At 34.6% G+C, this 21661-nt stretch overlaps 1 protein-coding gene across 1 annotated transcript in view; it reads right to left on the minus strand.

The window, feature by feature from the left end:
• The window catches only part of TNNI3K (TNNI3 interacting kinase), a 314566-nt gene that overhangs the window by 270319 nt on the left and 22586 nt on the right, over window positions 1-21661 (minus strand). Inside the window, exon 6 of the mRNA XM_046006844.1 lies at window positions 776-886. Within this exon, the coding sequence (XP_045862800.1) occupies window positions 776-886 (111 nt within the window). The remainder of the gene's footprint in view (window positions 1-775; window positions 887-21661) is intronic.

A 21661-nucleotide genomic window follows, 5' to 3' on the forward strand; every position in this document is an offset into this window, starting at 1 on the left:
CTTTGGCTTATTTGTATCCCTGAAACATAACTAATTCTTTTCTGACATAGGGTCTTTGCATGTGTTATCACATATATTTTATATATAGTTTCACTATGTAGTTTATTTTAAATGGTGTCCACTTCTTCACTCTTTATTTTACCTTGTTTTATTTTTCTAGTACATATTACTAACTGATATTATATGTTTTCTTTTCTTTATTGTCCATCTCATTCTCTACAGCTAAATTCCAAGAAAATGGAGTTTTGCCTAATTTTTTACTACTCTCACCTCAAAACTAGAACAATATCTGTGGCACAACAGATGCTTAATAAATCAAATAATACATAAGGGAATGAATGATATTTCATTCTTAAGCCACGAGACAATCTGAAAAGTGTTTTATATAGATTCTCTAATTTAATCATTAAATAAGCCTATTATAGTTTCTATTTCATAAATGAAAAAAAGCAGAGATGACAGAAACTTTTATGAGGTAAACACAGCAAGTGATTGCCTGACTCCAAAACCTATGCTCTTAATCACTTCTATAAAGCCTGTGTGTATCCAGCCATCTTTATATAATTGATGTTTGATTACATTTTTACAAAACAGCCTGAATTGACTATGAAAAGAACATTTATATAGTTTAACTTGGTCCTCAAAATAAATGTATGTGTTCAGTAGCTAAAAAATAAATCAACTCCTAGAATCTGAAAAGCAGCTTTTGAAAAGAGTTAAGATAAGAATCAAAAGAGTCAGGTCTGTTTTCACAGGTGACCAAGGTGAGACTTACCTCCAGATGACCCGCTATTGTAGCAATATGCAGGGCAGTGAGGCCACCATACCCAACCTGCTGTATGTCAGCTCCACTGTGAAGTAGAGAAGTGATCAATTCTGCACTGTCCTGTAAAGAAACACATCTTTAGTGTTACTTTTCTACTAATAGCAGGTTTGGACACTCTGTAACAGGATATATCGATTCGCTGACTGTCAGCCAGTTTAGGTGCTCAAAGAAAACCTAAGTGTGATTTCTGGCATAAGAGCACATGAGACAGCAAAGAGAAGCTCTCAAATGGTGAAATGTATGAACAAATGACAAGGCTATTCAGTTTCAATCAATCCTCTACCACTTGACCATGAAAGATAGAAAGGACATTACCTATGGTGAGACTCTTGCAAACTCAACTCAATCGTATGTGTAGGTCACTCCAATAAATGTGCTTTCTCTGGCAACTGCATGATTGGACTGACTGCAGTGGACTATTTCCTGGTAATTCAGTAATTGCTTCTTCTTTACATATGTGTCATGGCTCCTATACATAATTAATGACACACAGTGTCATGAGCCTATACATAATTAATCAGTAGTGTCTTTCCTAACTTGACTCATTTTGACAGTGAAGATGTTTGAGGTAGAATTTAGGCCTTTGAGTTAGAATAATTTATGCAATCGCCAAAGAGATGCTTACTTTCCTCATATTATTATTTGCACTGTATTTCTGTCTTTGGAGAGATATGGAACTTTTCGCAATATTAATAGCAATTTACATTCACTGAATTTTTAATATGTAATTAACCTTTCATATGCATTAACTTATTTAAACCTGGTAAATGGTAGGACCTTCAGAATGGTTAATAAAAAATAAAATAAAAAGTAAATATTTCTCTAAGTTATCCTACAAAAATTACTATTATATACTTTATTTTATAAGTCAGAACACTCAAAAGAGTGATATGGATGGTCATATTCATAAAACCCCCAAATTGGAAGGGAATACAAAGAAAGATCTACATGTTTAACCCTTTCTCTAAGTAAGAATTCAAACCACAACTTCTTTAATACTTTAATAGGTCTCAAACACACTCTGTGGCAAGAAAGACAAGTCTTCATGAGATAGGCCATTGCACTTATCCATAAACATATTATTTCAAATACTGTTGGTTAAGAAAATCCACTCATTAAAAAAAAAGTTGATTTCTTAAACCTATTACATGTAACTGAAAAAAGAAGTTATAAAAAAGTAAAAAAACTTTGGTAAAGAATTCTAAATGGCAAATTAATGTTATAGTTTCCAAATTTTCTACTCTGCATACCCGTATTTTAAATTTACCTCTGTATTTAAATTTTACCTCTGCATACTCTGCATTCCATTGGTCCCTTCTGTTCAGATATAGACTTGCGTTTTCTCCATTCTTTTTTTTTTCCCACTAAAGCTAAACTAATTTTATCTCTGTCCTTGCCTTCATTTTCTCAGCTTCCAAAAAAAGTTATTGATAATCACTCCTGACAGCTGTGATTCATTTCTTTAGTAATCTCTAGCTATGTATACCCAAATCTTAACATAAATCCCAACTGAGTTCACTATGCTCCTTGCACATTGAATTTTGCTCTTTCTCATACCATCTCTTCTCCCTTTGTGCTTGCCTTATATTATTGAGAGAAATTGCCATGCTAGTTTCTTCCACCTAAGACAGAAGGACTCACCACTGTCCTGAAATAACCTATTCAGTTTCAGAAGGTAACCTTGTTTACCAAATCCAATGTCAGTCCTTCTCTCTATAGTCAGATGATCTCTTCTTGCCTCCTCTTTTTGTCTGCCTTCAAAAAGTGAACTTAGGGGCGCCTGGGTGGCTCAGTGAGTTAAAGCCTCTGACTTCGGCTCAGGTCATGATCCCAGGGTCCTGGATCGAGCCCCACATCGGGCTCTCTGCTCCGCGGGGAGCCTGCTTCCTCCTCTCTCTCTGCCTGCCTCTCTGCCTAGTTGTGATTTCTCTCTGTCAAATAAATAAAATATTTTTTAAAAAAAAGTGAACTTAGCCTCAAGACACTTTCTCATTCCAAATGCCACCTTTGGCAATTCGTACACAATCAGATAACTTCATCTTTAGTCCAAATTCCTTTAAGTCCAAATTCTATACATCCTGCCTATAACATCTTAAATTTAAAATTAAAAATTGCTCTTGCAAATACCATTCATAATTTTCCCAGTGTTATCTGTCATCTCCTAGTAGTTCTTATTCACATTAATGACATTTTCTTACTCTAAATATCATTGAGTCCTTTGACTCAATCAGTTTCAGAATTCTGTTGGTTCTAACTCACTAGTATTTCCTATATTTTTTCTTATTTCTGACGTCACCCTCCATTTTACAGTCTTCTCACTAGTCTCTGTGATTAAGCCTTTTCCTACTGCAGTCCAGCCTCCTTACTGCTACTAAATAATCATTCTTATACACAGTTTTGATGACATTATTCTCTTTTTCAATAAACCTTTCATACACTTAACAAACACTTCTTGGACATATATGGCATGTGAAACTGTTCTGAGCAGAGGAAACATGGCACTGAATAAGACAGTTAAAATTCTGCTTTCATGGAACTTACATTTTTACTGAGTATATGTAAGAGGAAAGAGATAAAATAAAAAATAAACAAGACAGTGTGTGGGTGGCTCAGTCAGTTGAGCATCCAAGTCTTCACTTTGGCTCAGATCATGATCTCAGGGTCCTGGGACTGAGCTCCTCATCAGGCTCCACATTTAGTGGGGAGTCTGCTTGGGATTCTCTCTCTCCCCTCTCTCTCCTGTCCCTCTCCCTCTGCCCCTCCCTTCCTCCCGGCACATGCTTTCTCTCCAAAATAAGTAAAAATAAATAAATAAACAAATAAAAATATTATATACAGTATTATAAAGTACCAATGACTGTGAAGGAAAACTAGCGAATAATAACGTGGCTACTTTAAATTGAGCAGTCAGGGAAAGCTTTACTTCTCTGAGAAGGTACACTTTAAGATAAATGGTAAATACCAAAAAAGAGAAATCCAAGCCACAATTTCAAGGACAGCCACTGAAGATTAAGGAGCAGTTAAGTGTGAAACACATAATTTCCTAAGATGGAAATAAACTTAGTATGTTTGAAGGCCAATGTGTTATAGAAAGTTAAAAATAAAGAAAGGAAAAGTAATGTTCAAGAGGAGGTCTAAGACATCCTTATAGGTCTTGTAGGTCAGATCTTATAGGGTCTTGTAGGTCAGAGTATTTGGTGTTTGAATTTTTCCAAAATTCAACTATAGAGTTGGCAGGAGAATGACATGATAATGAGTTAGGGAAGAATCAGGAAGATGTGGTTTTTGAGGTAGAAATAAAATATTTTATTTTTCATATGTGAAGTTTGAGATACATGAGATCCTAAGGGTTAAGACTGTGGGTACTAGAATTACCTCCCTAAGTTAGAACCCCAGCTCTGCTAATGACTATGTCAACTGGAGCAAGTTGCATAATTCCTTTAATACTAAGTTCCTTGGTTATAAATAAAGGGAAAAATAACTGTATGTCCTGATGTCATACACATACAAACTATGCATTCACAACTGATGTGATAATACATTCAAAGTACTTGAAATACATTCAAAGTACTTGGAAGGTACCTGGCAAAGTAATGCTCAATAAACTCATTGTTTATTGGACATATAAGACTGGGGTTCAGTTTGGTCCTTAGTGAAAACTTCCAAATAAGAAAGTGAGTTGACTCCATCATCTAACTCCTGTTTTTCCTTTGCCTTTACCTTCTCCCTACAACTTCATGTCCTCTGCTTCATTAGTTACTCCCTGCATTAGTCAAAGTATTAAAACATAGGAAAACTCTGAAACATTACTGGGAACAGGAAATGTCTATCAGTTCTGCTTCCTCCAGGAAAAAAAAAAAAGTAATTCACAGGAATTAACTCCAACATCATGAATCTTTTTAAAGATTTTATTTATTTATTTGACAGATAGAGATCACAAGTAGGGAGAGAGGCAGGCAGAGAGAGAGAGAGGAGGAAGCAGGCTCCCTGCCAAGCAGAGAGCCTGATGCGGGGCTCGATCCCAGGACCCTGGGATCATGACCTGAGCCGAAGGCAGAGGCTTTAACCCACTGAGCCACCCAGGCGCCCCAATAACTATTATTTTTAAATGGTGAGGACTAAAGACAGGTAAGGGCTAAAGTCTCTGAGGCAAATAAAAAGATATCACCTTAAAACATTTTTCCCTGCAGATGGGTAGGCATTTAAATTCAGGGAAATGGAGAAAGTCTTTGTAAGCACAAAATCACTTTTTAAAATAGAAGGAAAACATGATAAACTTAAAGTATTAAAAGTACAATAAGATAAATGACAAAATGGAGTACTATTCACAATATATAACACTTACAAGTGGTTTTTATATTTAATATATGAAGAACTTGTAAAATTCACAGACAGATGGATACTCTTTATCGACAAATATCTATTAATGAATGTTTACCTTATGACAAGCTCTGTACAAGGCTATGTTAAAATAATTACATGTAAAGCAATGGAATATATGAAATACTTATCAGGCAGATTCTAGTAATGCATATCCATCCTTTTCTCAACTATCTTTATTTTTTTTATTATTTGGCCAAAATTTGTGGAATGTAAGAGAAAGTCTGTCCTGATTTCTTCAGAATAGTCAAATATTGAGGTCGGTTTGAAGTACTAAATTATTCTTCCATATCTTGTTTAGATTTCTCAAGTTGACCTCTGATTGACCTAAATTTTTTTTTACTAGGTAATATAAAGATAGAACGTTTACCTTCCCAAGCTATGTTAAAGAGAATGTAACAAAACAAGCATTGCTTCTTAAAAATTGTTTATTATGGGCTAAAGGCAATATAAAATGTTTTATTGACATCATCTATATCTATTCCAGATTCACAACTTACCTATGAGAAAAATACTATTATCCTTACCATGGCTGACAGTAGTCAGACTCAAAGAATTTAAAGTACTTATAGAACCTTAAGTCGATTTTAAGGTTTGGAGTATGTCTAGCTCCAACATTTTAAGTGTTGGACTTAAACACTTAAAATGTTGGAGCTAGACATAAATTCTGGTCTGCTCAACTCCAAAGTTCATGCTTCACATTTGACGATCCATGGTGCTTTAGCTGATCTTTCCTTAGTTCCAATATCAAAGAGAGGATGTACTTTTGCAGTATTTTGTTGCATTTGACTGATGAGTCCCAAATATTTTTCCCCTGCTCTACTGAAGTATTGAGTTCTAATGGAATAATTTAAAAAGTCAGCAATGTGGTGTAGACATTCATATAAAATAATATAGATAAATTTTAAATATGACAAAGCTGATATTACTAATTGCTTGGACTCTTTAATATATAACAAGTATCTAAGGGCGAATTTTTTAAAAGAATGACCCTTAAGAATTGGATAGGGAATAGCCTTCTGGAGAACTGACAGGTTTTCCCTTATGTAGTATCTAGCCAAATTTACACCATGAGTATTCAATGGAACACACAGCAGCATTCTAAAGTGTGGGATGAATAAGCCTCTGTTATGCATTAATGTGTCCAATATTAATTAATTAGTTAATTTTAAAGATTTTTTTTATAAATTCAACATCATTTATTATAAAAAACTCTTAACAATTTGGATATAGAAGAAATAAATTTAAACATATAAAGTCCATGCATAACAAATTTATAGCTAACATCATACTCAATTTTGAAATTTTGAAAATTTTTCCTATAATACCAGCAACAAGAGAAGGATGCCACTTTCACCACTCTTACTCAATGTAGTACTGGACGTTCTAGCTGGAATAGGCAAGATAAAGAAATAAAAACATCTAAATTGGAAAGGAAAAGTAAAATGTTTTATTTTTCAGAAGAGATTTTCTCTTTTATAAACTAATTATTTTAATTAAAATACAATGTATTATTTGCCCCAGGGGTACAAGTCTATGAATCGTCAGGCTTACACACTTCACAGCACTCACCATATCACATACCTTCCCAAATGTCCATAATGCAACCACCCTCTCCATACCTCCCCCACAGCAACCCTTAGTTTGTTTTGTGAGATTAAGAGTCACTTATGGTTTGTCTCCCTCCCAAGAGATTGAGTCTCTTATGGTTTGTCTCCCTCCCAATCCCATCTTGTTTCATTTTTTTCCTTCCCTACCCCCCAAATTCCCCACTGAGCCTCTCAAATTGCTCATATCAGGGAGATGATATGATAATTGTCATTCTCTGATTGGCTTATTTCACTCAGCATAATACTCTCTAGTTGCGTACACGTCGTTGCAAATGGCAAGATTTCATTTCTTTTGATGGCTGCACAGTATTCCATCGTATATATATACCACTTCTTTATCCATCCATCTGTTGATGGACATCTACATTCTTTCCATAGTTTGGCTATTGTGGACATTTCTACTATAAACATTTGGGTGCATGTGCCCCTTTGGATCACTACATTTGTATCTGTAGGGTAACTACTCAGTAATGCTATTGCTGGGTCATAGGGTAGCTCTATTTTCAATTAATGAGGAACCGCCATGCTGTTTTTCAGAGTAGCTGCACCAGATTGCATTCCTACCAATAGTGTAAGAGGGTTCCCCTTTTTCCACATCCTATCCAACATCTGTCATTTCCTGACTTGTTAATTTTAGCCATTCTGACTAGTGTGAGGTGGTATCTCATTGTGGTTTTGATTTGTATTTCCCTGATGCTGAGTGATGTGGAGCATTTTTTTCATGTGTCTGTTGGCCATCTGGATGTCTTCTTTGCAGAAGACATGTTCATGTTCATGTCCTCTGCCCATTTATTGATTGGATTATTTGTGCTTTGGGTGTTGAGTTTGATAAGTTATTTATAGATTTTGGATGCTAGTCCTTTATCTGATATGCCATTTGCAAATGTCTTCTCCTTTTCTGTCAGTTGTCTTTTGGTTTTGTTGACTGCTTCCTATGCTGTGCAAAAGCTTTTGATCTTGGTGAAATCCCAATAGTTCATTTTTGCCCTTGCTTCCCTTGCCTTTTGTGATGTTTCTGGGAAGAAGTTGCTGCAGCTGAGGTTGAAGAGGTTGCTGCTTGTGTTCTCCTCAAGGATTTTGAGGGATTCCTGTCTCACATTGAGGTCTTTCATCCATTTTGAGTCTATTTTTGTGTGTGGTGTAAGGAAATGGTCCAGTTTCATTTTTTTGCATGTGCTGTCCAATTTTCCCAACACCATTTGTTGAAGAGGCTGTCTTTTTACGATTGGATACTCTTTCCTGCTTTGTTGAAGATTAGTTGACCATAGAGTTGAGGGTCTATTTCTGGGCTCTCTATTCTGTTCCATTGATGTATGTGTCTGTTTTTGTGCCAGTACCATATCATCTTGATGATGACAGCTTTGTAATAGAGCTTGAAGTCTGGAATTGTGATGCCACCAACTTTGGTTTTCTTTTTCAACATTCCTCTGGCTACTCAGGGTCTTTTCTGGTTCCATATAAATTTTAGGATTATTTGTTCCATTTCTTTGAAAAAAAAAGATGGTATTTTGATAGGGATTGCATTAAATGTATAGATTGCTTTAGGTAGCATAGACATTTTCACAATATTTATTCTTTCATTCCATGAGCATGGAAAGCTTTTCCATTTCTTTGTGTCTTCCTCAATTTCTTTCATGAGTACTTTATAGTTTTCTGAGGACAGATTATTTGCCTCTTTGGTTAGGTTTATTCCTAGGTATCTTATGGTTTCGGGTGCAATTGTAAAGGAGATTGACTCCTTAATTTCTCTTTCTTCTGTCTTGTTTTTGGTGTATAGAAATACAACTGATTTCTGTGCATTGATTTTATATCCTGACACTTTAGTGAATTCCTTTCCAAGTTCTAGCAGTTTTGGAGTGGAGACTTTTGGGTTTTCCACATATAGTATCATATCATCTGCAAAGAGTGAGAGGTTAGACTCTTCTTTGCTGATTTGGATGTTTTTAATTTCTTTTTGTTTTCTGATTGCTGAGGCTAGGACTTCTGGTACCATGTTGAATAGCAGTGATGATAATGGACATCCCTGAGGTGTTCCTGATCTTAGTGGAAAATCTCTCAGTTTTTCCCCATTGATAATGATATTTGCTGTGGGTTTTTCATAGATGGCTTTGATTATATTGAGGTATGTGCCCTCTATCCCTATACTTTGAAGACTTTTGATCAAAAAATGATGCTATACTTTATCAAATGCTTTTTCAGCATCTATTGAGAGTATCATATGGTTCTTGTTATTTCTTGTATTAATGTATTGTATCACATTGATTGATTTGCAGATGTTGAACCAACCATGCAGCCCAGGAATAAATCCCACTTGGTCCTGGTGAATAATCCTTTTAATGTACTATTGGATCCTATTGGCTAGTATTTTCGTGAGAATTATTGCATCTGTGTTCATCAAGGATATTGATCTGTAGTTCTCTTTTTTGATGGGATCCTTGTCTTGTTTTGGGATCAAGGTGATGTTGGCCTCATAAAATGAGTTTGGAAGTTTTCCTTCCATTTCTATTTTTTGGAACAGTTTCAGGAGAATAGGAAACAATTCTTCTTTAAATGTTTGGTAGAATTCCTCTGGGAAGCCGTCTGGCCCTGGGCTTTTTTTTTTTTTTTTTTTTTTTGCAGATTTTTGATGACTGCTTCAGTCTCCTTACTGGTTATGGGTCTGTTCAGGTTTTCTATTTCTTCCTGGTTCAGTTGTGGTAGTTTATATGTCTCTACGAATGCATCCATTCATTTCAGATTGTCAAATTTGCTGGTGTATAGTTGCTCATAATATGTTCTTATAATTGTTTTTCTTTGGTGTTAGTTGTGATCTCTCCTCTTTCATTCATAATTTTATTTACACGGGTCCTTTCTTTTTTCTTTTTGGTAAGTCTCACCAGCGGTTTATCAATCTTATTAATTCTTTCAAAGAATCAGCTCCAGTTTTGTTGATTTGTTCTACTCTTCTCTCAGTTTCTATTTCATTGTTTTCTGCTCTGATCTTTATTATTTCTCCTGCTGGGGTTAGGCTTTCTTTGCTGTTCTTTTTCTAGCTCCTTTAGGTGTAGGGTTAGGTTGTGTACTTGAGACTTTTCTTGTTTCTTTAGAAAGCCTTGTATGGCTATATACTTTCCTCTCAGGACTGCCTTTGCTGTGTCCCACAGATTTTGAACAGTTGTGTTCACATTTCATTTGTTTCCATGAATTTTTTCACTTCTTCTTTAATTTCCTGGTTGACCCATTCATTCTTTAGTAGGATGCTCTTTAACCTCCATGTATTTGGCTTCTTTCCAACTTTCCTCTTGTGATTGAGTTCTAGCTTCAGAGCATTGTGATCTGAAAATATGCAGGGAATGATCCCTCCATATTTGGTACTGGTTGAGACCGGATTTGTGACCCAGGATGTGATCTATTCTGGAGAATGTTCTATGTGCACTAGAGAAGAATGTGTATTCTGTTGCCCTGGGATGGAATGTTCTGAATATATCTGTCATGTCCATCTGGTCCAGTGTGTCATTTAAGGCCTTTATTTCCTTGTTGATCTTTTGCTTGGATGATCTGTCCATCTCAGTGAGGGGGTGTTAAAGTCACCTACTATTATTGAATTATTGTCGATGTGTTTCTTTGATTTTGCTTTTAATTGGTTTATACAGTTGGCTGCTCCCACATTAGGGCATAGATATTTAAAATTTTTAGATCTTCCTGTTGAACCGTTTTAAAGATTTATATATTTATGAGAGAGAGAGTTGTGGAGCAAAGGGCAGAAGGAGAGGGAGAGAATCTTAAGCAGGCCCTGTGCTTAATGCAGAGCCAGAGATGGGGCTCAATTTCATGACGATGAGAGCATGACCTGAGCCAAAACCAAGTGTCCAACCAAGAGTCTGAGAGTCCAATGTTTAACCAACTGTGCCACCCAGGAATTCCTGTATGCTATTAATTTTTAAACAAAAGAAAATTCACGTGTGGTTGAGTAAGGCTTGGACAAATCTGTCCAGCAAATCCTTGAAAAAGTGGATTTGTGATACAATAGACCATTAAAGATTTATGTAAATGGGTAAAAAGTTTTTGTAATGTTAGCACGTCCAATTTTCTACTATGCATAAAACTGTAACACAGCATCTCATATCCTGCCTGCTATTAGCTCTGTGATTGTTACTACAGATAAAGCCAAGATAAGTAACCATTAGTGTCAGAGAGCTTAGATTCTCTACCACCAAATCTCATAAGTTAAATACACACACACACATTCACTCATTTGTTTTGTTGTTATTGTTTATTTTGCTAAATTTATTTCAGAGTAAAAAATAAACTGGGAATTTTAATGTCTAAAATGTACATTCTTCTGATTATGGAAATATGTCCTCTGGAGGTTTTAAAACATGGCACTAATTCATTTATAATCTTCTCAAATAGATAGGTTCTGACCAAAAGAATGTGGTAGAAGTAAATTATGTTTCCTCTAAGACTAGGTCATAAAAAGCAAAATATATTCCTTCTATTTTCTGGAAAACTTATTTTTAAAGCTATTAGCTACCATGTAAGAAGTCTGAATACCTTGAGGCAGACAGGCTATAAGGAATCCCAGGTTACACAGAAAAGCTGCATATCATTTACAAACTTTCCAATCAAATGACCCAGCTACAGCCAGACTTACAGTCATTCTAGCCCAAGCACCAGATATGTGATTCAGGGATTCCAGTTCCCTGGTTGATGAAGTACCCCAGTTATTTATGTCTTCTCAGCTGAGGCCCTAAATAAGTTGAGCAGAATCAAGCCATCCCTGTGTGTCTTGTCAGAATTCTTGAACTGAGAATCCATAAGAATAATAAAATAACTGTTGTATTAGAGGACTAAGTTTGGGGTGATTTGTTATGCTTTGACAGACAACTAGAACACGTCATGGCAAAAATGTAGAAAATAGAGTAAAAGAATAAATAACAATTTATAACCTGTAGTACCTCCATATAATCACTATTATCATTTATGCATGTTTCCTTCCATTCTTTTTCTCAGGTATGGACCTTCATGAAATTAGATAGAGCACAGACTAGCACAGCAAAGTAAACTTGTGTTTGCATATAATGGCCACTTCCTACATTTGAGACATGTTCCCTAACTTCTTAAGCAATGTTTGTTGTTGTTTTTTTTTTTTTTCTATAATGGAGATCATAACAGTACTAATCTCAGAGTTGTTATGAGGATTAAATCAAATAATGTAATGCATTTTGCATAATGCTTGACATAATTTTTGTAATTAATTATTATCTACACAATTGAGCAATACTACATATACAGATAAATAATTTCCCTTTTTCATTTGGTATAAAATACTGAGAATTTCACATTGTTTGGCAGATGTAGAGATATGCTATTCAGATTTCCTTCAAGAAGAGTGTTTAGCTGGCAGCATCCCTTAGTTACCTCCTTCAAGGATCCACTCCAGCTACCTCTTTCAAGGATCCACTCCAGCAGTAGAGGTGAGATCTTTTCAAGGTGGTCCCCAGTCATTGACTGGGAAAGCTGATGGTAAAAGAACCATCATTGGTAAAAGAACCAGCCATTGCCACTCAAGCATTACTCCTGTAATAGGCAATTTTTGCTCTGGAGTTCCTATTGGGCGGGTAAGGATTTTAGTATGTTTGCACCGTGGTCTGACAGCTTCCCCAGACTATTCTACTGCCTTCCTTGCCTTTCACAGGTGTCACTTTCAAATAAATCTCCTGTACACCAAAATCCCTTTCAGAGCCTGCTTTTTGAGAACTCAACTGGCATAACATACCAAAAAATATGTTTCTTTAATGTACACTTAAATAAAAGCTAAACTGGGATTTGAACTTAGACTTTCTGATTTTAAGTCCTATGCTTTTCTGCATACAACATGTCACCTTCACCCCTAATATTCTACTCTCATTTTTTTGCCTTTCATGTATAAGCCCTGACCATTTGTTCTTCTCCTTGTAAAAAGGGAATCTAATACCTGCTGTATCCGTGTATAGGGTTGTAACAGGATTAAATTGTATAATGTATGTATAATATTTGTAAACTCAAGATTCTTACAAGTATAATTTCATATATTAATATTAATGTCACCAAGATTGACCTATGAGAACATTCATCTTCCATCTTAGTCCATTTTATCTCCAAATATGTTTAATCATGAAATACCTCATTACCTTCACCTGCAGGATGTCATAGCTGGGCTAAATTATTTTCTATAATACCCTATCTAACTCAAATAGTCTAAGAGTCCCCGAAATGTCACATCAAGCTGTAAGGAAGACCAGACCTTGGTTTGGAAAGATGACTGGGTTTCTCAGGGTAGAAACAGGCAAATGTAAGTATATATTTTAATAATGTGCTTACTTAAGTATCTTTACAACGCAAGTTACCCAGCCCAGTAATTATTATAGCTTATTTGTGCAAGTAGGGAAAAAGGTAAAAAAGCAGTTTTGTAGTCTTCGAAGAATATTAAGGTTTCTTTTAGGGCAAGGGAGTATACAGAGCTTCAGTATGAAACATATTTAGTTCCAGGCATTAAAGTTTAATGGACTAGAGCTGCCTCATGCATCACAGACATCTCCAATGAAAGGATCCATTAATCAGTATAAAAATAACTGCTCATGAAAGTTCACACCTACATTCCTCTTGCTGAAACAATTCTCAATTTACCTCTGCAAAAGATATCACTTATTAAAGGTTGGTGTGACAGGAATACTTGACTTTGCTTGAAATTTGGAAAGAGGAAAGGAAAAAGAGAACACTCAGACTGAGTATCTGTACTCAAGGTAAGTCCTCTAAATTTGCTTTTGAACTTTTTTTTCTCATCACCTCTGCTGACCCTTCTTCCATTTCCCGGTGTTAAATAATACAAAAAGAAAATACTTATAATTCCAAATGGAGAGTAGTTGAGTTACTTCTCACTTTTTTCTTTAGCGTTTAGTACCTATAGATGCATTATTGCTCATGTGTGCTAAATTTAGTGGCTTTATAGATTTTAATATCTAATTTTAACTGAATTTATCTCTAAAAAATTGGCAGATTATTTTTAAAAGATTCCTGTGGAAAAAAATCACAGAAGAAATGTATATCATTAATATAAGAAGAAGGGAAGGAAAATAGCAGAGCTGGCATGCTAGCAATTTTCTTTCTAGTAATTTGAGCTTTTTGTAAGCCAAATTTCCAGGTAAAATTAATGAATAGCTAATCATATTTGAAAATAAGCTTGTAAAAATATTTTGATATTATCAAAAAGGATAGATGAAATATGGACTTACACCAACAAATTTTAACACTGTCTGCCAGAGAGCGTATTTTTGCTTAGACCTATTTGTTTATAATTTTGTTCATAGTTATGATTTTTTAACAAATATATGCATTTGGAGAGATAATTTTATGAAGCATATAATAAAAAAACTTGGAATCCATTGATCTAAGTGTAGACTTCACTACTTTGATGTTTTTAGGATTACATATTCTCATCTCTTTAGAATGTTACAATCCAGAAGACGTGATCTTTTTTGTTTGTTTTCTGTATAAAATCGCTGAACATTAGGGGCACCTGAGTGTTCAGTCAGTTAAGCTCCTGACTCGGTTTTGGCTCAGGTCATGATCTCAGGTTGTGAGATAAGCCCTGTGTTGGGCTATGTGCTCAGCATGGAGTCTGCTTGGGATTCTGTCTCTCCCTCTCCTTCCCCCTGTGCCCCCATGCTCATGGGCTGGCACATGTGTGCTCTCTCTCGCTCTCAAATCAATCAATCAATAAGTAAGTAAATAAAATCTTTTTTAAAAATGGCTGAACATTAGGTCTTCAATAAATATTTGCTTGAAATGAAAGTTCAACAATGATAATTAACTTTTAACTGAGTACATGCTATATCCTAGGTATTTCACTAAGTACTGTGTATAGTTTGTCCTTTTTAAAACTATAAACCACTCAATAAAATATGCTATTCTTCCCCATTTCAGAGACTGAGGGAGAGACTAATATGTTTAAAGATGCATAGTTAGTAAGTCTCAGAACTGAGATATGTAAATAAATAGTCTAGCTCCTAAGCTGACAGTCTTTATTAAGGTATATTATATCAGTCAATATCAAGTATTATTTGTGCTAATGTTGGATACTCATTAATTTCTCAAGACTATTACACTGAGTAATTAAAGAAAAAGACTTACTCCCAATGCTATAAGTTCACAAAACAACATATGAAATATCCAAATAAATAACTATAAGTGTTGTAATATAAAACAATGTGAATTTGTAATTGAAACCCTAAAGAGAGTACAATAAAATCTGCTTGGGAGTTCAAGAAGCCTTAAGGAAGCTCAATTTATCTTATCCTGAACCATATTCAGGAATAAGGACCACATCAAATATGTAATAATCTCTTAAGAAATAAAGAAATCAAAATATATTTAAGTGGAAGAAATAATAAGAGTAAAAACACTGGAGTATGAAAAATGCTTGTCCTAATGAATGAAGTAATCTAGAACAGTGCTTTACAAATTTTAGTATGTAAAACTGTCAGCTGGGATTAAGAACAAAAAACAAAAACTCATTCTCGTTGGTTAGGGGTGGGATAGGGAATGAGGTTCTGCATTTCTAAAAATCTCTCATTTGAGGCAGGAGCTGCTGGTCTTCTTACCACAATTTGAGTTGCAAGACTTGAACAATGATCCTTATAATTTAGCTTACATCAAAAAACTGCTTACATCAAAATTGCCTTGGTTGTTTGTTAAAATTTTAGGTTCCAAGCATATTCTGTATGTACAAAATTTAATTGAAGTGAGATGTGGAGAGAAATATTCATTTTAAACACGTAGTTACCATATAATTCTTATGCATATTAAATTCAAAAACCATTAGAGTTAAAAGAGCAGTGACCGTAAGAAACCTGAAAAGTGATTCCAGCAAAATTGTGAATTAAGGGATTTTGAATATCTTATTTAGGAGCTTGAATTTTGTTATGCAGGTAATGGATAACAACAGTAATTTTTAAATAGAACATTGACATTACAGATATGCGACTTATGAAGATCATTTTGGAAGTAATCTAAAAATAGATGGGGGCATGACTAAATAACATGTACAGATTTCCCCTACTGAGAGGTCAGATACATAATATGGCACACAGATACATATATGACACACTGTTCTAAGTCATTGAAGAACATGAACAAAAGACTGTGATCTTTGGAAGAAGGGAAAGCCATAGGGTAAGCCTCCACAATATTCCATGAGTGCTCTCACTTTCTACCAGAGATATTTCTCTGTCACAGAAGAGAAAGTGAAAGGGCAATCATAATGAGTTAGCAATTGAGATTAAATTTCTGGGATTATAAAATGACCGCAATTTGTTAAACAAGGTAACTGTAGAAGAAGAAGCAGCTACACAAAGAGAGGACTATAGACATCTGCATTGAGATTCACTATGGATTTATGAGTTGAACTGTGCAGAAACAGAGAGACTCTTTAGTAGATAAGATCACTGATTTATAGCTGGAAAGTATATGGTAATTATGGAAGAGATCATGGAGTAATAGGAAATTTTGTAGTTCCAGAAACCATAATGGAGACTTTACTAAGTGACTTGGGCAATCAGGTAAGATATCAAAAATACACACCTTTGGAGTAAGAACCATATTCAGGAATAAGGACCACATCCTAGCGTAGGAGGTATGCTTTTAGGTCAAGTTTGAAACTCAAATAGACCCAAACTCACAAAAAATCAAATCAAGATTGACTAGGTGAAATGTAACTGCCTTCCAAAAACAAAACAAAACAAAACTCAACATCTTTAAAGGAAGATAACATGATGATTTATTATAACAAATAACACATAATGTCTAACTTCCAATAAAAAATTTTAAAATATGTGAAAAAACTGGAAAATGGAATATACAGTCAAGAGAAAAAACATTCAATAGAAATAAACAATGGGGTAATCCAGATATTAGAGACAACAGATAAGGGATTTAAAATAGTCATTAATGATAGATTCACTAAGTTAAAGGAAAATATGGAAAAACAAAGGAACAGATGGGTAAACATAGAAAAGAAATTGAAATTATATTTTAACATCAAGGGAAATCCTAGACCTGAAAAATATGGTATCTGAAATGAATAACTCTTAGTAGATTATCATCAGATGGGAGATGGCAGAGGAATCATTTTTGAACTTGAATTCAAGTAATTAGAAATAATCAAAATTTAAAAATAGAGAGAAAGAATATAGAAGAAAACGAACAGAGTGTGGAAGATTACCAAACATTCTAACATACATATTTGAAAAAATAATTATAAAAATTTCTGAAATTGATGAAAGCATAAACTTACATATTTATGAAGCTCAATGGACTCTAAAAAGCACTGTACAGAGAAAATCATACATAGGTTTATTATAACCAATGTGCTAAAAATTAAATATATTTTCTCTAAAGGATATGAAGTATTTATCACAAAATTCTAACAATATATTGGAATTTACAACATATATAGATATAATGTATAAGTCAACAATAGTATAAAGAATGAAGATAAGGTGGAATCATACTATGGATAGTTCTTACATTTAAAGTGAAATAGTCTGATATTAATAGATAGTGCATATGTTTATTGAAGAACTATAATGTAATCACTAATCAGTTAAGAAATAAGGCATATAAGCTTTTCTATAAGAAAATGAAAAGGCAAGCCACAGATGGGAAAATTTTGCAAAATGTATATCCAACAAAGGACCTGTATCCAAATACATAAAACACATCTTTTCTTATAATTCAGGAAAACAATAAACCAAATTTAAAAATGGGATAAAGATTTGAAAAGACACTAGAGCAAAAAAAAAAAAGGTGATAAATAAGCACATAAAAATCTATTCAACTTCATTAGTCACTAGAGAAATGCAAATTAATCAAAAATTAATATACATCCAATAGAAAGGCTAAAATAAAAAATATTGACCAAGTGTTGGCAAGACTGTATAACATAATCATTAGAAACAAACACATTGCTAATGGAAATGGAAGATGATATAACTAACTTGGTAAAGGGCTTGGCATTTCTTATAAAATAAACATGCACTTATGATGTGATCCACCAATTACATTCCTACACATTGCCCAAGAGAAATAAAAACAAACATTCAAAAAAGATCTGCACATGAATATTAACAGCAACTTTATAACAGTCAAAATATGGAAGCAAGTCATCTGTCCATAATAAGTAAATTGTTGAACAAATGGTACTATATACATAGAAAGGAATATAGATCCACCATAAAATAAATTAATTACTGAACATACAATAGTATTATGCTAAGTAACAGAAACTGTATAGAAGAGAAAACATACTGAATGAATTGCATTTAGGTAAATTCTAGAAAGGGAAAAATTATACTGATTGAAAACATGTATGTTTTCAAGAGGTCAGGGGGATAAAGGAAGAAATTGACTACAGAAAGGGTATGAAGGAAATTTTTTATATGATAAAAAGTTCTATATCATGACTGTGATGACAGGACATGACTACATACATCTTTAAAAGTCATCAAATTGCCCACTTAAAATTGTGAATTTTATTGTACATAAATTATACCTCAATAAATCTAGCCCCTATTAAAAAAAAAAACCTAAACAAAAATATATCAAAAACAAACAAAACAAGTAAGAGGAATGCTAACCAGCCACATGGAATTAAAAAACAAAACACCTGTTCCATTATTATTAATGAAAGCAGAGTTGCCCTACTGGTAAAAACTACCCAGCTCTGAGTTGGACCCAGCATGCCAGGGTGTATGATTAAATGAGCTGCTGATGTGAACAATAAAAAGATGTGAAAATCAGATTATTCATTTTGTGAGTGGTAAGAAAAAATTAAGTTCACTTGAAATATTTATAAAAATCCAAATAAATATACATAAGTAACTAACTGTTTTGTGTGAACCAAAATAATTAAATCAAGATAAGAAAGGAAAGGAAAAGAAATAAAGGCAAGGAAAGTTCTTTTAGATAAAAGTGATTCTGAGACAAGAAAACTAAAAATGAATGACTCTGGAATCAATTCTAAACAAGAAAAATATAAACAGCTTTTTATAAATGACACTAATAAGATAACTAATCAAATTTGAATCTGGACTATAGATTATAGTATTGCATCAATATTAAATTTTCTGATTTTGATCATTGTATTGTGATGTAAGTGGATTTTCTTTTTCTTAGGCAGGTTAGGGAATGGATAATTAGAACTAGATTTAATGCAGTGGTAGTATGAATGGCTACTTTATATTCCTTCTGTGTTTTAAAAGAAATTGTAAATTTATTTTTTATTTTATTTTTTTAAAAGATTTTATTTATTTATTTGACAGAGAGAGAGAGATCATAGGTAGGCAGGGAGGCAGACAGAGAGAGGAGGAAGCAGGCTCTCCGAGGAGCAGAGAGCCAGACGTGGGGCTCGATCCCAGGACCCTGGGATCATGACCTGAGCGGAAGGCAGAGGCTTTAACCCACCGAGCCACCCAGGTGCCCCCAAAGGAAATTGCAAATTTAATTTGTTTTTGTCTTTGTTAAGGAATAAGTAGAATAATCATGTACTTTATTATAGCCTTTTCAAAATTTTTGCCCACCTTATGTCCTAAGACTCTAAATTTGTTTAAACTTGCTAAAAAATAGCTAGTCCATATATCCTTCATAAGAAATAGAGCAAAGGCGATTCTAAACATGGAAATTTAGTTTTGATAAACAGAAGTAGAAGAAATTCTATAAAGATTGTAGCACTAAATCACTCAAAATGCATTTCTATGATTGTGTCATATTATTAGGAAAACAAACCAATATAGAAAGGAACCCCCCCTCCCCAGTCAGATTCAGAATTCATGGTTTCGCATACTTCCTTAAGTTGCTTCTTATTTTTTGGAGCTCTTCTACTTTCATCTCCTGCTAGTCAGCAGAAAAGCGAGATCAGACTCTGCTTGCCATATCCTGAACTCAGCCTCAATTCAAGTTTCACAGGATGGTTAGGAGGTATTAAAAACAAGTTAGCACATAACTGATGCTTTCTCACAGGAAAAAAAAAATGACTAGGTATTGGCTGGGCTCAAAAAAGCATGAATATTAGAGCATTTGCACCATGAATCACAGGAATATGTGAATCTGAATCATGGGAAGATAAGGCTTCCTTCCCCTCACCATGATAAACTCTAAAGGTCTGGGGAGGGAACCTAGTGAGAAGTGATCCTGATATGAGCAACAGCTGCCCCCCTCCCAACTCCTGCACATACAAAACTGAAATAAAATCCTGTCACAGATTCACATAAAATTGAGAAAGAACAAAATATGCAATATAATGAGAGTCTGAGAGTATGAGCCAACTGCACTTGATTCCAATCACTATTCTGACCTTTACTAGATATCTAACTTCAACCTTTGGTTTCCTTTTCTATAAAAAAAAACCGTATTATAGGGAGAGCACATATTGCATGGAGCACTGGGTGTTGTGCAAAAACAATGAATACTGTTACGCTGAAAAAATAAATAAATTTAAATACTGAAAAAAAAAACAAAAAGAACAAAACCGTATTATGCATATCACTAAGTTATATTAATAGTTAAAGAAATAATGTATATAAAACCTAGTATAATACTTAACTCATAAGTATAGAGTAAGTAAAATGATATATTAAAGTATTATGATTAGAGAAGAAACAATTTATACTTACTTTATATATTCTATACATTTATATTATGACAATTTCAAGGATCTATCCCAATACTGAATATCCCAGTTTTTCCATCCAGTTTTATATTTACCTTTGATCAAGTACTGAGATTAGCTGGGAAACAGGGACTGATGCAAGGAAATAAACTGAAGAAAAAGTAGGAAAAATAAAAGAAGGAAACTAAAGGGAACTCTAGAGGTTTTTTTTTAAAAAAGATTTTATATATCTATTTGAGAGAGAGAGAGTGTGTTGCATGAGTGCCCATGTGAGGAGTGGTGGAGGGAGGGCAGAGGGAGAGAGAGAATCTTGAGCAGACTCCACACCCAGTGCAGAGCCCCATGCAGGGCTCGATCTCAAGATCCTGAGATCGTGACCTGAGCCAAAATCAAGAGTTAGATGCTTAACCAAGTGAGCCACCCAGGTGCCTCTAGAGATATTTTTAATTAAGGTAAATGTGCAGAAAAATAAATGTAGCTTCAATGTGCTTCTTTCATTCTTAAAGACAACCTCATCCTCTACTGCACAGAGGCAGCTTGGTCTCTTGGTGAGAAGCTCTGGCAAAGGGACCAGAAGGCCAGGTCCTAAATCCAGGCTAACCCATTAACTAACCATGTAATCTCAGAGACAGTAATAGTATTCACTTATAGTTTCTTGTGAGACTTAAATGAGTTAAACATGCAAAGTATTACAGAGTATGTGCCTGGTATATGGATGATACCAGGTCAATATAGAGAAAGAGCTTCCCCTAGTAATGTAATGCTTTAGTCACTCTGAATGTTTTTTATGATTACTAATTTGCCAACTCCCCCACACACACAGGAAGAAGAGGAAGAAGAAGAAGAAGAAGAAGAAGAAGAAGAAGAAGAAGAAGAAGAAGAAGAAGAAGAAGAAGAAGAAGAAGGAGGAGGAGGAGGAGGAGGAGGAGGAGGAGGAGGAGGAGGAGGAGGAGGAGGAGGAGGAGGAGGAGGAGGAGGTGGTGGAGGGGGAGGAGAAGGTGGAGGGGGAGGAGAAGGTGGAGGGGGAGGAGGAGGGGAGGGGGAGGAGGAGGTGGTGGAGGGGGAGGAGAAGGTGGAGGAGGAGGGAGAGGTAGGAGGAGAAGAAAGAAGAAAGAAGGAGAAGGAGAAGGAGAAAAAGGAGAAGGAGGAGGAGGAGGAAAA

Source organism: Meles meles, chromosome 1 (assembly GCF_922984935.1).
Source record: "Meles meles chromosome 1, mMelMel3.1 paternal haplotype, whole genome shotgun sequence".
Lineage (NCBI taxonomy): Eukaryota > Metazoa > Chordata > Mammalia > Carnivora > Mustelidae > Meles > Meles meles.